Genomic DNA, 22,892 nt, shown 5'->3' with positions numbered 1-22,892 from the left:
GAGGGTGAGGGTTATATGTGCAAACTGGGGCCATTTGAAATTGTATTATTGTGCACATTATTATAAAACCACACTTATTTTGAAAATAGGAAATTTTAAAGGGTTTTCACTGGAATTGAGGAAACTATTATTCCTCCTGTACTAAACTTTACAGTTGGCACAATGCAGTCAACCAGGTAACATTTTACTGGAATTCACTAAACCAAGACATGTAAATCAGATTGCCACAGGCATGCGAGGATCATAACGCCACACACATTTCTACTAACGCAAAGTCCAGTGACTGCATGGTTTACACCACTCACATCCCCAAATGCAATGCAAGAGTCGGTTAAATGTTGTATGCAGCGGCTATGCCGATCCATAAACTGAAGGTTCTATCAACTCCAGATAATATTTAGTGTATACAGATCTATTTTGTGCTATATATAGTATGGGGAGAAGGAACTGGCTAAATACCAATTGATGAAAACAACAAAGGAGGGTTTGAGAAGCAAACAAGTAACATCCAACACTCACCGGCCTTTAATCTGCTTGTAAAGTAGTCTGTTGGACATTTGCTTGTGTGCAGGGGTTTCTGTCACCTTCTTTGTCAGTAGCTTATAATGATCTAATAAATGGGAAAACAGGAATCTCATGGTTATGCAATTTTCTTGTTGTTGAATGGGAGACTCCCTCCACAAAACTAAGTTTGAAAAGGTTGCCAAGGATTAGGCTACTTTCACACATCAGTTTTCTGCATTCAGGCAAAAGGGAATTTTGTTTACTTACCGTAAATTCCTTTTCTTCTAGCTCCTATTGGGAGACCCAGCACCCACCCCTGTTCCCTTTGGGCTGGTTGTTCTTTTGTGTACACATGTTGTTGATGTTGAATTGTTCTTTTGGTTCATGGTCTTCAGTTCTCCGAACATCCTTCGGATTGAATTTACCCTAGACCAATTTATAAGTTTTCTCCTTCCTGCTTTTGCACCAAAACTGAGGAGCCCGTGGTCCACGGGAGGGTGTATAGGCAGAGGGGAGGGGTTACACTTTTTAAAGTGTAATGCTTTGTGTGGCCTCCAGAGGCAGAAGCTATACACCCAATTGTCTGGGTCTCCCAATAGGAGCTAGAAGAAAAAAAATTTACGGTAAGTAAACAAAATTCCCTTTTTTTTTGCCGGATCCTTTGGATCAGGAAAAAAAAAGATTTTTCTTTGTCGCTCCATTAGGAGACCCAGACAATTGGGACGTCCAAGAGCAGTCCCTGGGTGGGTAAAAGAATACCTCAATCAAAAGAGCCGAAAACGGCCCCCTCTTACAGGTGGACAACCGCCGCCTGAAGGACTCGCCTACCTAGACTGGCGTCTGCCGAAGCATAGGTATGCACTTGATAGTGCTTCGTGAAAGTGTGCAGACTAGACCACGTAGCTGCCTGACAACTGCTGAGCCGTCGCCCGGTGCCGCAATGCCCAGGACGCACCTACGGCTCTAGTAGAATGGGCTTTCAGCCCTGAAGGGAGCGGAAGCCCAGAAGAACGGTAGGCCTCGAGAATCGGTTCCTTGATCCACCGAGCCAAGGTTGACTTGGAGGCCTGAGAGCCCTTACGCTGGCCAGCGACAAGGACAACGAGCGCGTCTGAACGGCGCAGGGGCGCCGTGTGAGACACGTAGAACCGGAGTGCTCTCACTAGATCCAAAGAGTGCAAATCCTTTTCACACTGGTGAATTGGATTAGGGCAAAAGGAAGGCAAGGAGATATCCTGATTTAGATGAAAAGGGGATACCACCTTAGGGAGAAATTCCGGGACAGGACGCAGAACCACCTTATCCTGGTGAAAAACCAGGAAGGGGGCTTTGCATGACAGCGCTGCAAGCTCAGACACTCTCCGAAGTGATGTGACCGCCACCAGGAAGGCCACCTTCTGCGAAAGACGGGAGAGAGAGACATCCCGCAGCGGCTCAAAAGACGGCTTTTGAAGAGCCGTCAGGACCCTGTTAAGATCCCAAGGTTCCAACGGACGTTTGTAAGGTGGGACCATGTGGCAGACCCCCTGCAGGAACGTGCGGACCTGCGGAAGCCTGGCTAGACTCTTTTGAAAAAACACGGATAGCGCCGATACTTGGCCCTTGAGAGAGCCGAGGGACAAACCCTTGTCCATTCCAGATTGTAGGAATGAAAGGAATGTGGGTAAGGCAAACGGCCATGGCGGAAAGCCGTTATCAGCGCACCAGGATAGGAAGATTTGCCAAGACCTGTAATAGATCTTGGCGGACGTAAGCTTCCTGGCTTGTCTCATGGTGGCAATGACATCCTGAGATAACCCTGAAGACGCTAGGAGCCAGGACTCAATGGCCACACAGTCAGGTTGAGGGCCACAGAATTCAGATGGAAAAACGGGCCTTGTGACAGCAAGTCTGGGCGGTCTGGAAGCGCCCACGGTTGACCCACCGTGAGATGCCACAGATCCGGATACCACAACCACCTCGGCCAGTCTGGAGCGACGAGAATGGCGCGACGGCAGTCGGACCTGATCTTGCGTAGTACCCTGGGCAGCATCGCCAGAGGGGGAAACACATAAGGCAGTCGAAACTGCGACCAATCCTGGACTAAAGCGTCCGCTGCCAGAGCTCTGTGATCCTGAGACCGTGCCATGAAGGCCGGGACCTTATTTTTGTGTCGTGACGCCATGAGATCGATGTCCGGCGTTCCCCAGCGGCGACAGATCTCTCGAAACACGTCTGGATGCAGAGACCATTCCCCGCGTCCATGCCCTGACGACTGAGAAAATCTGCTTCCCAGTTTTCTACGCCCGGGATGTGAACTGCGGAGATGGTGGAGCCTGTGGCTTCCACCCACTGCAGAATCCGCCGGACTTCCTGGAAGGCTTGACGACTGCGAGTGCCGCCTTGGTGGTTGATGTAGGCGACGGCAATGGCGTTGTCCGACTGGATTCGGATCTGTCTGCCCTCCAGCCACCGATGGAAAGCAAATAGGGCTAGATATACTGCCCTTATCTCCAGGATATTGATCTGAAGGGACGATTCTATTGGACTCCAGGTTCCTTGAGCCCTGTGGTGGAGAAAAAAAACGCTCCCCAACCTGACAGGCTCGTGTCCGTGGTGAGCACGGCCCAGATTGGGGGTAGGAAGGATTTTCCCCGAGACAGAGATGTGGGTAGGAGCCACCACTGAAGTGATGTTTTGGTTGCAAGGGAAAGAGATGTTCTTGTCGAGGGAAGCCGAACTCTTGTCCCATTTGCGAAGAATGTCCCATTGGAGTGGCCGTAGATGGAATTGAGCGAACGGCACTGCCTCCATAGCTGCAACCATCTTCCCCAGGAAGTGCATGAGGCGCCTTAAGGGGTGTGACTGACTCCGAAGAAGTGACTGCATCCCCCGCCTGCAGAGAAAGCTGTTTGTCCCGCGGTAGCTTGACCAACGCTGGCTGGGTATGAAACTCCATCACGAGGTAAGTCAGTGATTTGGTCGGTGTCAACTTGGATTTCGGGAAATTGATGATCCACCCGAACTGCTGGAGAGTCGCCAGAGCGATGGTAAGGCTTTGTTGACACGCCACCCGAGAAGGGGCCCTGACTAGGAGATCGTCTAAGTAGGGGATCACCGAGTGGCCCTGAGAGTGCAGGACCGCCACGACGGATGCCATGACTTTGGTGAAAACCCGTGGGGCTGTCGCCAGGCCGAAAGGCAATGCCACGAACTGGAGATGTTCGTCCCCGATGGCGAAACGCAGGAAACGTTGATGTTCGGGTGCGATCGGCACATGGAGATAAGCATCCTTGATGTCGATCGATGCTAGGAAGTCTCCTTGTGACATCGAGGCGATGACCGAGCGGAGAGATTCCATCCGAAACCGTCTGGTTCTCACATGTCTGTTGAGTAGCTTGAGGTCCAGAACGGGACGGAATGACCCGTCCTTTTTTGGCACCACGAACAAGTTGGAGTAAAATCCGCGACCACGTTCCTGAAGGGGAACGGGAATCCCAACTCCTTCGATCTTTAAAGCGTCCACTGCCTGAAAAAGTGCTTCGGCCTGTGCGGGGGGTGGAGAGGTTCTAAAGAAACGAGCCGTAGGTCGGGAGCTGAACTCTATCCTGTAACCGTGAGACAGAATGTCTCTCACCCACCGGTCTTGAACATGTGGCCACCAGGCGTCGCCAAAGCGGGAGAGCCTGCCACCGACCAAGGATGTGGCTAGGTGAGGCCGAGAGTCATGAGGAGGCCGTCTTGGAGGCAGTGCCTCCTGCGGCCTTTGGGGGCGTGACTTGGACCGCCATGCATAGGAGTTCCTCTGGCCTTTCTCCGGCTGGTTGGACGAAGAGGATTGGGGCTTGGCGGAGGGACGAAAGGACCGAAACCTCTATTGGATTTTTCTCTGCTGAGGTCTCTTAGGTTTGGACTGGGGTAAGGAGGAGTCCTTTCCCGAGGATTCCTTAATAATCTCATCCAATCGTTCGCCAAATAAACGTTCGCCAGAAAAAGGCAAACCAGTTAAGAACCTTTTGGAAGCAGAGTCTGCTTTTCATTCGCGCAGCCACATGGCCCTGCGGACTGCCACGGAGTTAGCAGATGCTACAGCCGTATGGCTAGCAGAGTCCAGGACGGCGTTCATGGCGTAGGACGAAAAAGCTGATGCCTGAGAGGTCAAGGAAGAAACATGCGGAGCAGAATTCCGTGTGACAGCATTAATCTCAGTCAGACAAGCCGAGATTGCTTGGAGAGCCCACACAGCCGCAAAGGCCGGGGCGAAAGATGCGCCCGTGGCCTCATAGATAGAGCTCTTGGTGAAGTCTGTCTGTCAGTGGCATCCTTCAGGGATGAGCCATTGGCAACAGACAACGGACCTAGCAGCCAATCTAGAGACTGGAGGATCCACCTTGGGAGAGTGTGCCCAGCCCTTAACGACTTCAGGTGGAAAGGGATAACGCGTGTCAGAGTGCCTTTTAGCAAAACGCTTGTCCGGGACCGCTCTGGGCTTCTGGACAGCGTCCCTGAAGTTAGAGTGATCAAAAAACGTATTGCGCGTACGTTTGGGGAATCGAAATTGGTGTTTCTCCTGCTGAGAAGCCGACTCCTCTACAGGTGGAGGCGGGGGAGAGAGATCCAACACCTGGTTGATGGACGAAATAAGATCATTTACTAAGGCGTCCCCCTCAGGGGTATCAAGGTTGAGGGCGAAGTCAGGGTCAGAGCCCTGAGCTCCCACGTCCGCCTCGTCTTCCTGAGAGTCCTCAAGCTGAGATCCAGAGCAGCGTGAGGAGGCCGGGGAAGAGTCCCAGCGAGGCCGCTTAGCCGGTCTGGGACTGCGATCCGGGCAGGAGTCCTCCGCCTGGGACCTAGGGGCTATCCTGGGAGCGCGCTGCGGCGCGGACCGAGAAGGCCCTGGAGGAGACAAACTAACAGGGGCCGGTGCCTGTGAAGAGCCCGGTCTTGACTGCAATGCCTCAAGGAGCTTAGATGACCACTTGTCCATAGACTGTGCAATGGATTGAGAAAGTGACAGAGTTTCTCAGCGAAAGAGGCCAATGACGGTGACTCTGTCCCTGCAGCCTGCTCAGGAGGAGCAGGGGGATCTACATGAGCCGAGGGGCCCACAAGTGCCCGAGGCTCCGGCTGAGCAAGCGTGGCAGGAGTTGAGCATTGATCAGTGAGGGTAGGTGGATCCCGCAGGCAACATAGCCCCACAAGAGGTACAGGCTGCGAAAAAAAACCTGTGCCTTAGGGGCTTTGCTCCTTGTGGACGACATGCTGTAAGCAATAAGTGTCCCTTAGGAGAGCGACCACTGAGGGTATATGGGAAAGGGTTATACAGCCGTTCCGAATACATATTATTATTATTATTATTATTATTATTATTATTATTATTATTATTATTTATATATATATATATATATATATATATATATATATATATATATATATATATATATATAAATATAATGGCACCCTAGGGGAACCAGCACCGGCTTACCAACCGCTGGTGTCCTCCAGATTCCCTGTCGTGGGTCCCCCGGAGCTGTAGAGCTGTGCAGCTGCAGCATACACCGGCAGAATGCCAAACATGGCCGCCGGAGCTCTCAAGGGGGGAGTGGAGCCATGGGCGGCGCCGGCCAAAGGCAGGAATCTGGAGGCCCCATAGTGGTCCATTAGAGGGGAGGGGAGACATGCAAAGATGCTCCAGCCCTCTGTCGGTAATCCCGCCCTTACCCCTGACAGGCAGGCCCGGGGGCGGGATTTTTCGCGACTAGGCCGCGATGAAGCCGGGGACTAAATTTAAGGCCGTGCCCGACAAGCAGGCACGGTCGGCGCGGAAGTCCGATGAAAAAACAACGGACGGCGCTACTGGGGAGAAAGGCGACCTCTCTCCCCGTACCGTCCCCACATGGGGACACAGAGTACCTTCAAGGTGCAGGGCCCGGTCCCTGGGGATGAAAACGCTCCGGTCCAGCAGGTTCCACCAGGGGCTGCGGATGGAGCACGGTCTCAGCAGGTGAATGACCGGTGAGGCTCCCACTTCTCCCAGAGCCGCATAAGGGATGGCGAAGGAGACGGCATGTGGCTCCAGCCTTTGTACCCGCAATGGGTACCTCAACCTTAACAACACCGCCGACATAGTGGGGTGAGAAGGGAGCATGCTGGGGACCCCATAGGGGACCTCTTTTCTTCCATCCGTCATACTATGTATGAGAAATCTTTTTTTTTTTTCTATGAGTGGATGTGTGCCTCCTTCCACACAAAGCATAAAACTGAGGAGCCCGTGGTCCACGGGAGGGTGTATAGGCAGAGGGGAGGGGTTACACTTTTTAAAGTGTAATACTTTGTGTGGCCTCCAGAGGCAGAAGCTATACACCCAATTGTCTGGGTCTCCCAATGGCGCGACAAAGAAAATGTAAAACCGTATCCACCGGATCCGGTTTTTAACGGATCAGTTACGCCGGATGCGTAAAAAACCGGATCCGGTGGATACAGTTTGCATCCGTTTTTGCATCCGGTTTGTTTGTTTTTTTGAAGGATCAGCTTTAATTAATTTGGTGCATGCGCAGTTTACAAAAACGGATCCGGTAGCCGCATCCATTTTTTACCGCATTGCGCCGGATCCGGCGTCCATAGGCTTTCATTGTAAAACACCCCGTATCGCGCCGGATCTGGCGCAATGCGTTTTTTTTGCCAGACAAAAAAACGTTGCAAGACACGTTGCCTCCGGCCGGCGCTTTGATTAATTTTGACGCATCCGGAAAAAAACCAGACGCGACGCAAAGCCATCAGGTACAATCCGGTAACAATGTAAATCTATGGGGATAAAACGGATGCGGTACCGGATCCGTTTAACCCGTTTTTTTCCGGATTGTACCTGATGGAAAGAAGGGAATTTTGTTTACTTACCGTAAATTCCTTTTCTTCTAGCTCTAATTGGGAGACCCAGACAATTGGGTGTATAGGCTATGCCTCCGGAGGCCGCACAAAGTATTACACTTAAAAGTGTTAAGCCCCTCCCCTTCTGCCTATACACCCCCCGTGCTCCCACGGGCTCCTCAGTTTTGGTGCAAAAGCAAGAAGGAGGAAAAGATTATAAACTGGTGTAAAGTAGATTCAATCCGAAGGAATATCGGAGAACTGAAACCAAACAACATGAACAACATGTGTACACAAAAAAACAGGGGCGGGTGCTGGGTCTCCCAATTAGAGCTAGAAGAAAAGGAATTTACGGTAAGTAAACAAAATTCCCTTCTTCTTTGTCGCTCTATTGGGAGACCCAGACAATTGGGATGTCCAAAAGCAATCCCTGGGTGGGTAAAATAATACCTCGTAATAGAGCCGTAAAACGGCCTCTTCCTACAGGTGGGCAACCGCCGCCTGAAGGACTCGTCTACCTAGGCTGGCATCCGCCGAAGCATAGGTATGCACCTGATAGTGTTTCGTGAAAGTGTGCAGGCTCGACCAGGTAGCCGCCTGACACACCTGCTGACCCGTAGCCTGGTGCCTCAAAGCCCAGGACGCGCCCCCGGCTCTGGTAGAATGGGCCTAGAGCCCTGAGGGAACCGGCAGCCCGGTAAGCTTCGAGAATTGGTTCCTTGATCCACCGGGCCAGAGTTGATTTGGAAGCCTGTGACCCTTTACGCTGGCCAGCGACAAGGACAAAGAGTGCATCCGAGCGGCGCAGGGGCGCCGTACGAGAAATGTAGAGCCTGAGTGCTCTCACCAGATCTAACCAGTGCAAATCCTTTTCACATTGGTGAACTGGATGATGACAAAAAGAGGGTAAGGAGATATCCTGATTGAGATGAAAGGGGGGTACCACCCTTGGGAGAAATTCCAGAACCGGACGCAGAACCACCTTGTCCTGGTGAACACCAGGAAAGGGGCTTTGCACGACAACATTGCTAGCTCAGACACTCTCCGAAGTGAAGTGACTGCTACTAGGAAAATCACTTTCTGCGAAAGGCGTGAGAAAGAAATATCCCTTATTGGATCGAATGGTGGTTTCTGAAGAACCATCAGCACCCCGTTCAGATCCCAGGGTTCTAACGGCCGCTTGTAAGGATGAACGATGTGACAACCCCCTGCAGGAACGTGCATACCTGTGGAAGTCTGGCTAGGCGCTACTGGAAAAAACACAGAGAGCGCTGAGACTTGTCCCTTAAGGGAGCCGAGCGACAAACCCTTTTCCAGTCCAGATTGAAGGAAGGACAGAAAAATGGGCAAGGCAAAAGGCCAGGGAGAAAAACCCCGAGCAGAGCACCACGACAGGAAATTTTTCCACGTCCTGTGGTAGATCTTGGCAGACGTTGGTTTCCTAACCTGTCTCATAGTGGCAATGACCTCTTGAGATAATCCTGAAGACGCTAGATCTAGGACTCAATGGCCACAGTGTCAGGTTGAGGGCCGCAGAATTCAAATGGAAAGAAGGGAATTTTGTTACTTACCGTAAATTCCTTTTCTTCTAGCTCTTATTGGGAGACCCAGACGATTGGGGTATAGCTACTGCCCTCCGGAGGCCACACAAAGCACTACACCAAAAAGTGCAAGGCCCCTCCCCTTCTGGCTATACCCCCCCGTGGTATCACGGGTTCTCCAGTTTTAGTGCCAAAGCAAGAAGGAGGAAGCCAATAACTGGTTTAAACAAATTAACTCCGAATAAGGTCGGAGAACTGAAAAACCGTTCAACATGAACAACATGTGTACCCGCAAACAACAAAAAAATCCCGAAGGACAACAGGGCGGGTGCTGGGTCTCCCAATAAGAGCTAGAAGAAAAGGAATTTACGGTAAGTAACAAAATTCCCTTCTTCTTCAGCGCTCTATTGGGAGACCCAGACGATTGGGACGTCCAAAAGCTGTCCCTGGGTGGGTAAAGAGATACCTCATGTTAGAGCTGCAAAACAGCCCTCCCCTACGGGGATGTCACTGCCGCCTGCAGGACTCTTCTACCTAAGCTGGCATCCGCCGAAGCATAGGTATGCACCTGATAATGTTTGGTGAAAGTGTGCAGACTCGACCAGGTAGCTGCCTGGCACACCTGTTGAGCCGAAGCCTGGTGTCGCAAAGCCCAGGACGCACCCACAGCTCTGGTTGAGTGGGCTTTCAGCCCTGAAGGAACCGGAAGCCCAGCAGAACGGTAGGCTTCCAGAATTGGTTCTTTGATCCATCGAGCCAGGGTGGCTTTAGAAGCCTGCGACCCCTTGCGCTGGCCAGCGACAAGGACAAAAAGTGCATCTGAACGGCGGATAGGCGCCGTGCGAGAAATATAGATTCTGAGTGCTCTCACCAGATCTAGCAAACGTAAGTCTTTCTCATACCGGTGAACCGGCTGAGGACAAAAGGAAGGCAAGGATATATCCTGATTAAGATGAAACGAGGATACGACCTTAGGGAGAAACTCCGGAATGGGGCGCAGCACTACCTTGTCCTGGTGGAACACCAGGAAGGGAGCCTTGGATGACAGAGCTGCCAGCTCAGACACTCGCCTAAGCGATGTTATCGCAACAAGAAACGCCACTTTCTGTGACAGGCGAGAAAAGGAAACCTCCTTTAGAGGCTCGAAGGGCGGCTTTTGCAGAGCAACTAGTACTCTGTTCAGATCCCATGGATCTAACGGCCGCTTGTACGGGGTCACAATATGACAGACCCCCTGTAGGAACGTGCGCACCTTAGGAAGACGTGCTAGACGCTTCTGAAAAAACACAGATAGTGCCGAGACTTGCCCTTTAAGGGAGCTGAGCGACAAGCCCTTTTCCAACCCCGATTGCAGGAAGGAAAGAAAGGTGGGCAATGCAAATGGCCAAGGGGATACTCTCTGTGCAGAGCACCAGGATAAGAAAATCTTCCACGTTCTGTGGTAGATCTTAGCAGACGTTGACTTCCTAGCTTGTCTCATTGTGGCTACGACTCCTTGAGATAATCCTGCGGACGCTAGGATCCAGGACTCAATGGCCACACAGTCAGGTTCAGGGCCGCAGAATTCTGATGGAAAAACGGCCCTTGGGACAGTAAGTCTGGTCGGTCTGGCAGTGACCACGGTCGACCGACCGTGAGATGCCACAGATCCGGATACCACGATCTCCTCGGCCAGTCTGGGGCGACGAGTATGACGCGGCTGCAATCGGATCTGATCTTGCGTAACACTCTGGGCAAGAGTGCCAGAGGTGGGAAGACGTATGGGAGCCGGAACTGCGACCAATCTTGAACTAATGCGTCTGCCGCCAGAGCTCTTTGATCGCGCGACCTCGCCATGAATGCCGGGACCTTGTTGTTGTGCCGGGACGCCATTAGGTCGACGTCCGGCACTCCCCATCGGCGACAGATTTCCTGAAACACGTCCGGGTGAAGGGACCACTCCCCTGCGTCCATGCCCTGGCGACTGAGGAAGTCTGCTTCCCAATTTTCTACGCCTGGGATGTGAACCGCGGATATGGTGGATGCTGTGTCCTCCACCCACATTAGAATGCGCCGGACTTCTTGGAATGCTTGCCGACTGCGCGTCCCTCCTTGGTGGTTGATGTATGCCACCGCTGTGGAGTTGTCCGACTGGATTCGGATCTGCTTTCCTTCCAGCCACTGTTGGAAGGCCAGTAGGGCAAGATACACTGCCCTGATTTCCAGAACATTGATCTGAAGGGTGGACTCCTGCGGAGTCCACGTCCCCTGGGCCCTGTGGTGGAGAAACACTGCTCCCCACCCTGACAGACTCGCATCTGTCGTGACCACTGCCCAGGATGGGGGCAGGAAGGATCTTCCCTGAGACAATGAGGTGGGAAGGAGCCACCATTGTAGAGAGTCCTTGGCCGTCTGGGAAAGAGAGACTTTCCTGTCCAGGGACGTTGACTTCCCGTCCCATTGGCGGAGAATGTCCCATTGAAGTGGGCGCAGATGAAACTGCGCAAAGGGAACTGCTTCCATGGCTGCCACCATCTTCCCGAGGAAGTGCATGAGGCGCCGTAAGGGGTGCGACTGGCCTTGAAGGAGGGATTGCACCCCTGTCTGTAGGGACCGCTGCTTGTTCAGCGGAAGCTTCACTCTCGCTGCTCGAGTATGAAACTCCATGCCAAGATACGTTAGCGACTGTGACGGTGACAGATTCGACTTTGGAAAGTTGATGATCCATCCGAACGTCTGTAGAGTCTCCAGCGTAGCATGTAGACTGAGTTGGCATGCCTCTTGAGAGGGTGCCTTGACAAGTAGATCGTCTAGGTAAGGGATCACCGAGTGTCCCTGAGAGTGCAAGACTGCTACCACCGCCGCCATGACCTTGGTGAAGACCCGGGGGGCTGTCGCCAGACCGAATGGCAGAGCTACGAACTGAAGATGGTCGTTTCCTATCACAAAACGTAGAAAACGTTGATGTTCTGTAGCAATTGGCACGTGGAGATAAGCATCTTTGATGTCTATTGAGGCAAGGAAGTCTCCTTGAGACATTGAGGCAACGACAGAGCGGAGGGTTTCCATCCGGAACCGTCTGGCGTGCACATGTTTGTTGAGCAGCTTTAGATCCAGAACAGGACGGAACGAGCCGTCCTTTTTTGGAACCACAAAGAGATTGGAGTAAAACCCTCGCCCTTGTTCCTGAGGCGGTACAGGAACCACTACTCCTTCCGCTCTTAGGGAGTCCACCGCCTGCAGCAGGGCATCTGCTCGGTCTGGATGTGGGGAGGTTCTGAAGAACCGAGCTGGAGGACGAGAACTGAACTCGATTCTGTACCCGCGAGACAAAATGTTTGTCACCCACCGGTCTTTGACCTGTGACATCCAAATGTCGGAAAAGCGGGAGAGCCTGCCCCCGACCGGAGATGCGGAGGGGGGGGGCTGGAAGTCATGAGGTAGCCGCTTTGGAAGCGGTTCCTCCATTTGCTTTCTTGGGGCGTGCGTGAGCCCGCCAGGAATCTGAGACTCTTTGCGTCCTCTGAGTCCCTTTGGACGAGGAGAATTGTGTCTTGCCCGAACCTCGAAAGGACTGAAACCTCTGCTGCCATTTTTTCTGCTGAGGTTTGCTTGATCTGGGCTGGGGTAAGGAAGAGTCTTTACCCTTGGACTGTTTAATGATGTCAGCCAATGGCTCGCCAAACAGTCTATCTCTAGATAAAGGCAAGCTGGTTAAACATTTTTTGGAACCAGCATCTGCTTTCCAGTCCTTTAACCACAAGGCTCTGCGCAAAACTACCGAATTGGCGGACGCCATTGAGGTGCGGCTGGTAGATTCTAGGACCGCATTGATAGCGTAAGACGCAAACGCAGACATCTGCGAGGTAAGGGACGCCACTTGCGGCACCGCTGGATGTATGATAGCATCCACTTTTGCTAAACCAGCTGAAATAGCTTGGAGTGCCCATACGGCTGCGAATGCTGGAGCAAACGACGCGCCGATAGCTTCATAGACAGATTTTAACCAAAGGTCCATCTGTCTGTCATTGGCATCCTTAAGTGAAGCGCCATCCTCCACTGCAACTATGGATCTAGCTGCAAGTTTGGAAATCGGGGGGTCTACTTTTGGACACTGGGTCCAGCGCTTGACCACATCAGGGGGGAAAGGAAAACGTGTATCCTTAGAACGTTTAGAGAAACGCCTTTCTGGATGAGCGTCGTGTTTCTGGATTGACTCTCTGAAGTCAGAGTGATCCAAGAAAGCACTCAATTTACGCTTGGGATAGAGGAAACGAAACTTCTCCTGCTCTGCAGCTGCCTCCTCTGCAGAAGGAGCTGGGGGAGAAATATCCAACAGTCTATTGATGGCTGAGATAAGCTCGTTTACCATGGCGTCCCCATCCGGGGTATCCAGATTGAGAGGGGTTCCAGGATAAGATTCCTGATCACTCTCTTCAGACGCATCACAGGGCGACTGATTGCGCTGAGACCCTGAGCAGTGTGATGACGTTGAGGGTCTTTCCCAGCGAGCTCGCTTAGGGTGGCTGGGGCTATCATCTGAGTCATAATACTCAGCCTGGGAAGCCTGGGACCCCCTTGCAGTCTGGATTAATTCCAACTGAGGGGGATTAGAGGACAGAGACCTCGCCGTGTCCATAGACTGAGCCCCAGTCATGGATTGCAAAGTTTCAAGGATTTTTGCCATAGTCACAGACATTCCATCAGCAAAAACTGCAAAGTCTGTCCCTGACACCGGGGCAGGACTTACAAGCGTCTCAGCCTGGGTCACTACCCCTCCGGACTCCGGCTGGCGAAGCAGCACCGGATCTGAGCATTGCACACAATGGGGGTCTTTGGAACCTGCTGGTAGAGCAGCCCCACATGCAGCACACGCAGTGTACACAGCCCTAGCCTTGGCAGCCTTGCGTTTTGTGGATGACATGTTGCTGCTTCCTCAGAGCGATCTGGGTATCCAGCCAGGAAGCGACCTCACAGTGCAAGAAATAAATAAATATATATATCTGGTGACACAGTACACCAATACACACTGAGGCACTAGAGGGGCCAGCTGAAATGCCGCTTACCGCCCGCTTAAGAGCGGGTGTGTGGTCGCCAAAAGCCCCCTAGTCCAGGTCTCCCAGAGCCTTGCGTCCTTCCTCCAGCCAGACTGCATGTAATGGCTGCCGGCGTCCTGGGAGAGGAGGGGGGGCGGGCCCTGGGCGTTCCTGGCTAAGAGCGGGAAGCCTGCTTCCCTCTGTGCCTAGTGAGAGGGCTGGAGCATGTAAATCAGGCTCCAGCCCTCGTCGCTGCTGCGAAACAGCGTCTCTCCCCTACCCTGATTGACAGGGTGGGGGCGGGAACGAAGAGGAGCTAGGCCGCAAAAGCCGGGGACTGGATTTATAAACGCCGCCGCCGTAAAAGCGCGGTCGGCGTGTCCCCGGCGCACTACAAGTCACAGCAGCGCCGCCGGTCCAGTGGGGGTCGGCGCTGCGTTCCCACAACACAAAAGTCCCCCAGTAAACTGCAGGAACACCAACTCAATCGTTACGGTCCCCGGCGCACTACAACACCCAGCCAGCCCGGAGTGTGTCTGTGCCTGCCGGGGACACAGAGTACCTGTATGATGCAGGGCCATGTCCCTGATTGTACTCCTGCTCCATATCCATCAGGTTCAACTGGGTCTGTGGATGGAGCCCGGCGTCAGAGCTTAGAGGCCGGCAGGATCCCACTTCCACAGAGCCCTACAAGGGGATGTGGAAGGAAAACAGCATGTGGGGCTCCAGCCCCTGTACCAGCAATAGGTACCTCAACCTTACAACACCATCCACGGGTGAGAAGGGAGCATGCTGGGGGCCCTATATGGGCCCTCTTTTCTTCCATCCGAAATAGTCAGCAGCTACTGCTGACTAAAATCTGTGGAGCTATGCGTGGATGTCTGACCTCCTTCGCACAAAGCTTGAAAACTGGAGAACCCGTGATACCACGGGGGGGTATAGCCAGAAGGGGAGGGGCCTTGCACTTTTTGGTGTAGTGCTTTGTGTGGCCTCCGGAGGGCAGTAGCTATACCCCAATCGTCTGGGTCTCCCAATAGAGCGCTGAAGAAAACGGCCCTTGAGACAGCAAGTCTGGTCGGACTGGTAGTGCCCACGTTTGGCCTACCGTGAGATGCCACAGATCCGGGTACCACGACCTCCTCGGCCAGTCTGGAGTGACGAGGATGGCGCGGCGGCAGTCGGCCCTGATCGTGCGTAACACTCTGGGCAACAGTGCCAGCGGAGGAAACACATAAGGGAGTTGAAACTGCGACCAATTCCGAACTAAGGCGTCTGCCGCCATAGCTCTGTGATCGTGAGAGCGTGCCATGAATGCCATGACCTTGTTGTTGTGCCGGGACGCCATTAGGTCGACGTCCGGCCTCCCTCAGCGGCAACAGATCTCCTGAAACACGCCCGGGTGAAGAGACCATTCCCCTGCGTCCATGCCCTGGCGACTGAGAAAGTCTGCTTCCCAGTTTTCGACGCCCGGGATGTGAACTGCGGAGATGGTGGAGGCCGTGGCTTCCACCCACATCAAAATCCGCCGGACTTCCTGGAAGGCTTGCCGACTGCGTGTTCCGCCTTGGTGGTTGATGTAAGCCACCACTGTGGAGTTGTCCGACTGAATTCGGATCTGCTTGCCTTCCAGCCACTGCTGGAACACTTTTTAGGGCAAGATACACTGCCCTGATCTTCAGAACATTGATCTGAAGCGAGGACTCTTGCTGAGTCCACGTACCCTGAGCCCTGTGGTGGAGAAAGACTGCTCCCCACCCTGACAGACTCGCGTCCGTCGTGACCACCTCCCAGGATGGGGGTAGGAAGGATTTCCCATGCGATAATGAAGTGGGAAGAAAGCCACCCCCTAAGGGAAGCTTTGGTTGCCTGAGAGAGGGAGACGTTCCTGTCGAGGGACGTCGGTTTCCTGTCCTATTTGCGTAGGATGTCCCAATGAAGAGGACGCAGGTGAAACTGCGCGAAAGGAACTGCCTCCATTGCTGCCACCATCTTCCCCAGGAAGTGCATGAGGCCCTTCAAGGGGTGTGCTTGACCTTGAAGGAGAGATTGCACCCCTTTCTGTAGTGAACGCTTGTTGATCAGCGGAAGCTTCACTATCGCTATATAAATGAATAAAATTATTATTATTATTATTATTATCGCCGATAGGGTATGAAACTCCATGCCAAGATATGTCAGCGATTGGGCTGGTGTCAGATTTGACTTTGGAAAATTGATGATCCACCCGAAACTCTGGAGAGCCCCCAGAGAAGCGTCGGGGCTGTGTTGGCATGCCTCTTGAGAGGGTGCCTTGATCAGCAGATCGTCCAAGTAAGGGATCACCGAGTGACCCTGAGAGTGGAGGACCGCAACTACTGTAGCCCTGACCTTGGTGAAAACCCGTGGGGCTGTAGCCAGGCCGAACTGCAGTGCCACGAACTGCAGGTGTTCGTCTCCTATGGTGAAGCGCAAGAAGCGTTGGTGCTCTGGAGCCACCGGTACGTGGAGAAAAGCATCTTTGATATCGATCGATGCAAGGAAATCTTCTGGGGACATTGAGTCGATGACGGAGCGGAGGGTTTCCATCCGGAACCGTCTGGTCTATACGTGTTTGTTGAGCAGTTACGGGTCCAGGACAGGACGGAAAGACCCGTCCTTCTTTGTAACCACAAACAGGTTGGAGAAAAACCCGTGACCCTGTTGCTGAAGAGGAACAGGGACCACCACTCCTTCTGCCCACAGGGTGCCCAGCGCCTGCAGAAGAGCCTCGGCTCGCTCGGGAGGCAGGGATAACCTGAAGAATCGAGTCGGGGGACGAGAGGCGAACTCTAACTTGTAACCGTGAGACAGAATGTCTCTCGCCCAACGGTCTTTTACCCTTGGCAGCCAGGAGTCGCAAAGGCGGGAAAGCCTGCCACCAACCGAGGATGCGGATTGAGGAGACCGAAAGCCATCAAGAAGCTGCTTTGGTAGCGGCACCTCCGGTGGTCTTTTTGACTTAGACCGCCATGAATCGGAGAGCCCTTGATCTATTCAGAGGCCTTTTGGACGAGGAGAATTGGGACCTGCCCGCGCCCCGAAAGAACCGAAACCTCGACTGCCCCATCCTCTGTTGGGGTATGTTCGGTTTGGGCTGGGGTAAAGATGTATCCTTTCCCTTGTATTGTTTGATGATTTCATCCAAACGTTCGCCAAACAGTCGGTCGCCAGAAATTGGCAAACTGGTTAAACGCTTTTTTGGAAGCAGAATCTGCCTTCCAGTTCCGTAGCCACAAGGCCCTGCAGAGTACCACCGAATTGGCGGAAGCAACCGCCATACGGCTCGCAGAGTCCAGGACAGCATTAATAGCGTAAGACGCAAATGCCGACGTCTGTGTGGCTGCGTCAATTTGCGCTTGACCTGCTGAGATAGCTTGTAGCACCCATACGGCTGCAAATGCTGGTGTAAAAGAAGCGCTGATAGCTTCATAGATGGATTTCAACCAGAGCTCCATCTGCCTGTGAGTGGCATCTTTGATTGATAGACGCTATAAGATCGTTCACTATGGCGTCCCCGTCAGGCGTATCAAGATTGAGAGCGGCCTCAGGATCAGAATCCTGATCAGCTGTCTCCGCTTCATCATCCAGGGATTCCCCCCGCTGAGACCCTGACCAATATGAAGATGTCGAGGGAATTTCCCAGCGAGCTCGCTTAGACGGTCAGGGGCTGGGGTCTGTATCAGAGACCTCACTCTGGGATCTATGAGACACCCCGGGGAGACCTCTGGTCCAACTGAGGTGGGCCAGGGAGCAATGATTCAACAGTGCCCCTGTGCTGAGATACCGGTCTGGATTGCTCAGTGGATCCTGCCGGCAGAGGGGTCGTACATGCGGCGCAGGCAGCATAGTAAGCCTGTGGTTTGGCGCTCCTGCCTTTTATGGGCGCCATGCTGTTGACTTCCCTGAGCAACACAATATATATACAGAATCAACTGTGCACCATACAGTGTAAAGCATATCTTATAAACATATGATTTAAAATTACACTCCTGCACAAATGTGGCTAGCACCACAGATGCTGCATACCCCCCGCATAAAGCGGTTGTGAGGCCACCAGGGTCCCTGCCTGGGTCTGTCAGAATTTGTCCCCCTCTGCAGCATTCAAGGAGCTGACAGGAATGGCTGCCGGCTTCTGAGGAGAGGACAGTGAGGGGGGTGGAGTATGCAAAGCATGCTCCAGCCCTCAGTGCTGCTCATCCTGTGCAGCGTCCCGCCCTTCCCCTGCTTGTCAGGGCTGTGGGCGGGAGGAAGAAAGACTACAAAAGCCGGGGACTCGAGTAATAAACGCGGCCGCCGTAAAAGCGCGGCCGCGCGGAAGTCCCCGGCGCACTACAAGTCCCAGCCGCGCCTCAGTGTCAAAACATGGCGGCGGCGGTCAGCGCGGTAGTCTCCCTACATAAACACACTCAGCGATGCTGAGTGTGTAATGGCACGGCTGCCGGCGTCCTGAGAGAGGAGGAAGCCGTGGGCGTGACCCTTAGAAAGTGCGGGAACTGGTGCCTCACAGTGCAGTGAGGGGAGTGGAGTATGCAAAGCATGCTCCAGCCCTCACTGCAGCTCGTCTGTAAAGCGTCCCGCCCTTCCCCTGCCTGTCAGGGCTGTGGGCGGGAGGAGGAAACACTAGGCCGTACAAGCCGGGGACTCAAGTAATGAGCGCGGCTGCCATAAAAGCGCGGCCGCGCGGAAGTCCCCGGCGCACTACAAGTCCCAGCAGCGCCTCAGTGTTAAAAACATGGCGGCGGCGGTAGTACGGTAGTCCCCCTACATAAACACACTCAGCGACGCTAAGTGTGTAATGGCACATTAACCCGGTCAGCGCCGCGGTCCCCGGTGCACTAGCACACCCAGCAATGCTGGAGTGTTGCTGTGCGCGGTCCCCACAGGGACACAGAGTACCTTCAAGTAGCAGGGCCATGTCCCTGAACGATACCCGGCTCCTATCCAGCAGAGTCTTAGGAGCTGTGGATGGAGCACGGTCTCAGTGCCTGGAGACCGGTAAGATCCCACTTCACCCAGAGCCCTGAGGGGGATGGGGAAGGAAAACAGCATGTGGGCTCCAGCCTCCGTACCCGCAATGGATACCTCAACCTTAACAACACCGCCGACAAGAGTGGGTTGAGAAGGGAGCATGCTGGGGGCCCTATATGGGCCCACTTTTCTTCCATCCGACATGGTCAGCAGCTGCTGCTGACCAATCTGTGGAGCTGTGCTGTGCGTGTCTGACCTCCTTCGCACAAAGCAAAAAACTGAGGAGCCCGTGGGGTGTATAGGCAGAAGGGGAGGGGCTTAACACTTTTAAGTGTAATACTTTGTGCGGCCTCCGGAGGCATAGCCTATACACCCAATTGTCTGGGTCTCCCAATAGAGCGACAAAGAAAAAACTGATGTGTGAAAGTAGCCTTAGAGAAACAAAGCCACTTTTTTATAGAGACAGAACCGCATCTGTCAATGAGTTGTTTGGGGTATTATTGCTCAGCACCACTCGTGTGAACAAAACTGGGCTGTAATACTACCACAAACGTTTGGGGTGCTGTTTTGTGAAGAAAGTAGTCATGTTTATCCAACCCTGGACAACTGCTTTACCTAGGTGACCCCATAAAAGAAAAAGGCTCTGTCCACATTTGCTTGATGGCTTTAATTACTAACAAAAGTCACAAAGTGGTCAAGGACCAGACTGGTAGGCTGCACTTGTTTGTTTTGATGGCAAGAAAACTGATGTATGCTGCACGAGTCTTGCCACTAAATATCATAGAATTGCTGTTAAGCGCTTTAAACAGCCTCTGATGGCAGTGTGAAGCGAGCCAGCGCGCACAGAGCCAGCGCTTTGCCACTACTAGATTATAAATTATATTTCAATATTTTAACTTTTACTTAAATGGGTGATCCACTACTCTGGCAATCCCATCTCTATAATCATACATGCGAGAATAAAGAAATAGCATATATTCACCTCCAGTGGTAGCACGGTTCAAATGAGGTTAATACCTGGGCTCTTGTGTGCCACAAGAGACCTGAAACCAATAAGTTGCTTCTTCACCCTCATGTCCATTAGTCAACGGACATTGAGAAGCCAGCAGCAAATTCACTTCTTCCTGATGTTTGTTGAGTCCAAAGGACGTGCGACTAAAGTATCTGCTGATTGGCTGCATGAGTCATGTGACGAAGGAAAGTCACAAGAGCCACGAATGTGCAGGCACCGACATTATTGGAATGGTGTCTGCACCGGAGAAGAGTATAAGCTGTAACTTTACACAGGAGAACACAGCAATTGATAAGTATTTAACGGAATAGTTGGCAACCCCTTTAACTAGCATCAGTAATTTTTAATCTATGATTCTTCAGGATGTAGAGTGCAATGTTCACATCACATAAGCGGTTATAGGCTAGATTGAGAGAAGGATAAAAGATTAGGCATACCATTGGACAAGGATTGGACAGCATGTACTCCTATCACCAGCCCAGTAAAGCCATGTACATAAGAAAATTGTCCAAGACTTCGGTATCTAATTTGGTCAATGCATGTATGTACTTGATAATCTGATTATGTACAATGTCCACAGCAGTTTTACAATGTAAACATACCCTTATAGAATTCTCCAATAGGCTTAAATAGAAATGCCCAAAAAAGGGCCATTAATAACCAGTGGCATAGGAAGTTCTCATGATAATCCTAATGCTTGCAAAAGGAGGATAACCATTATTTTAATAGACGATTTCCCTACTCAAAATGTATTTACTAGGTGTTTAAAAACAGTCAAGACCGGAAGATCTTTTAAAACGTTACCTTTGGTGCTTTCTTGACTCTTGCTACGTTTCGGCTTCAGACCCTCCACTGCAGATACTGACTGACTTCGTGGCATCTTAGCCCCTCTCCTTGTGGAAGAACGATTCTCTTGAACAAATAAATTTCTTCTTGCTTTTGTGGCTGAAACCGTTAAAAAGTAACGACATATATACGTTTGTCTATATTATACATATGTCTGTCCATCTCATTCTTTGGAGCTTGCCGACTAGTATTTTATGAAAGCTGGGAAAGTGTAATTACATTTTAAAGATTTCAACTACAGACCCATTTGTTACTAGATAAGTGGATGACATGTAAAGTGTGACTGCTTACCTTCACCATCTTTCTGGATTTGCATTGGTAAAGGCAACTTCAATTTTTCCACCAGTACCACGGGATAAATGCTTGAGCTCGCCTAAAACAAAAGGCAGCATGCATATTTTAACTTAGAAAACACAACACATAACCGGACTATAGACATCACACTGACATACAGACAGAACCTAAAATGAGCAACTGTGAACCCAAACAAAAAGGATTTATTTCACTCCAAAAAACACACGTTTCATACAGCTCTGATGTGAAATGTTTGCTTCTTTCTAACATGTTATAAAAGGACTCTTTCCTATTCTCAGCATTTACCAGCAGCAGAAGTTGCAATTTTCAATGTACCGTATTTTTCGCTTTATAAGACGCACTTTTTTTTACCCCAAAATTGTGGGGAAAATAGGGGTGCGTCTTACAAAGTGAATGTAACTTACCGGGCAGTGATGCAGCGGTGGAGTGAGTCACAGGAGGCTGGTGCTGGTGCTGCTGCTGGAGCGGAGACGGCCGCCATGGATCCCGCGGCAATCGGCTGCGGTGGCGGCCGCCATGGATCCCCCGGCAATCGGCTGCGGTGGCGGCCACCATGGATCCCCCGGCAATCGGCTGCGGTGGCGGCCGCCATGGATCCCCCGGCAATCGGCTGCGGTGGCGGCCGCCATGGATCCCCCGGCAATCGGCTGCGGTGGCGGCCGCCATGGATCCCCCGGCAATCGGCTGCGGTGGCGGCCGCCATGGATCCCCCGGCAATCGCTGCGGTGGCGGCCGCCATAGATCCCCCGGCAATCGGCTGCGGTGGCGGTCACCATGGATCCCCCGGCAATCGGCTGCGGTGGTGGCTGCCATGGATCCCCCAGCAATCGCTGCGGTGGCGGCCGCCATAGCTGAAATCTTTATCTGCGCCTGCGCTGCCTCCAACGCGACTTCCGGAAAATGGCGGAGGTGACGCAGATGGAGATCTCAGAGAAGCGAGATCTCCATCTGCGCATGCGCTGCCTTCCGTAGCCATTTTCCTGAAGTTCATCGCGTCGGAGGCTACGCAGGCGCAGATAGAGATCGCGGCTCTCGAAGATCGCGATCTGCGCATGCGCGGGCTCCATTTTAGATCTCCGCAGCAGACGGAGACTATCATAAGAAAGAGGAGAGAGAAGAACGATTCTCCCTCTCCTCGCTAGGGCTGGATGCTGATTGGTGGAGACAACTTCTGCAGAGCTGCCTCCACCAATCAGTGATCTGAGCCTGACAAAGTGTTGTCAGTTGAACGAAGGGTCCTAATAGGTGAGCAAAAAACACTGAAGGGGAACACAACCCCATCATCAGCCTTCAGAATATACTGTATCAATCGGTGTATTCTGAAGGATGATGGGGGCTGTAGTCCTTTATTGTAAACACTCCAGGGAGGGACTAATGTAGTGGCCAAAGTGTAAATGTAACTACAACCCCCCTCATCTTTCAGAATACAGCCATGTATGGTATACAGTACATGGGTGTATTCCTGAGGATGAGGGGGGTGGTAGTCCCAGATCCCCATAAAAGTGCATCATGCAGGTCCCCCATAGCCGTGTCATCCACGGATCCCACATAACAGTGCATCATCCACAGGTCCCCATAATAGTGCGTCATCCACAGGTCCCCCATAGCAGTGCGTCATCCACAGGTCCCCCATAGCAGTGCGTCATCCACAGGTCCCCCATAGCAGTGCGTCATCCACAGGTCCCCCATAATAGTAAGTCATCATTTTATTAAAATGTTCTAGCACACTATTTGGCTCAATTTTTTTTTAAAATTTTCCTCCTCCAAAACCTAGGTGCGTCTTATAATCAGGTGCGTCTTATAAAGCGAAAAATACGGTAAGTCATG

General features: G+C 52.3%; 1 protein-coding gene across 1 annotated transcript in view; it reads right to left on the bottom strand.

The window, feature by feature from the left end:
- Positions 1-22,892, bottom strand: part of TICRR (TOPBP1 interacting checkpoint and replication regulator) — a 181,026-nt gene that overhangs the window by 47,333 nt on the left and 110,801 nt on the right. Inside the window, exons 14-16 of the mRNA XM_075345941.1 lie at positions 21,042-21,123; positions 20,709-20,849; positions 520-610 (exon numbers count right to left, since the gene is read on the bottom strand). Of these exons, the coding sequence (XP_075202056.1) occupies positions 520-610; positions 20,709-20,849; positions 21,042-21,123 (314 nt within the window). The remainder of the gene's footprint in view (positions 1-519; positions 611-20,708; positions 20,850-21,041; positions 21,124-22,892) is intronic.

Source organism: Anomaloglossus baeobatrachus, chromosome 4 (genome assembly GCF_048569485.1).
Source record: "Anomaloglossus baeobatrachus isolate aAnoBae1 chromosome 4, aAnoBae1.hap1, whole genome shotgun sequence".
Taxonomy (NCBI): Eukaryota; Metazoa; Chordata; class Amphibia; order Anura; family Aromobatidae; genus Anomaloglossus; species Anomaloglossus baeobatrachus.
Note: the sequence above shows the minus strand (reverse complement) of the source record. Positions and strands in the feature narration are given on the sequence as shown.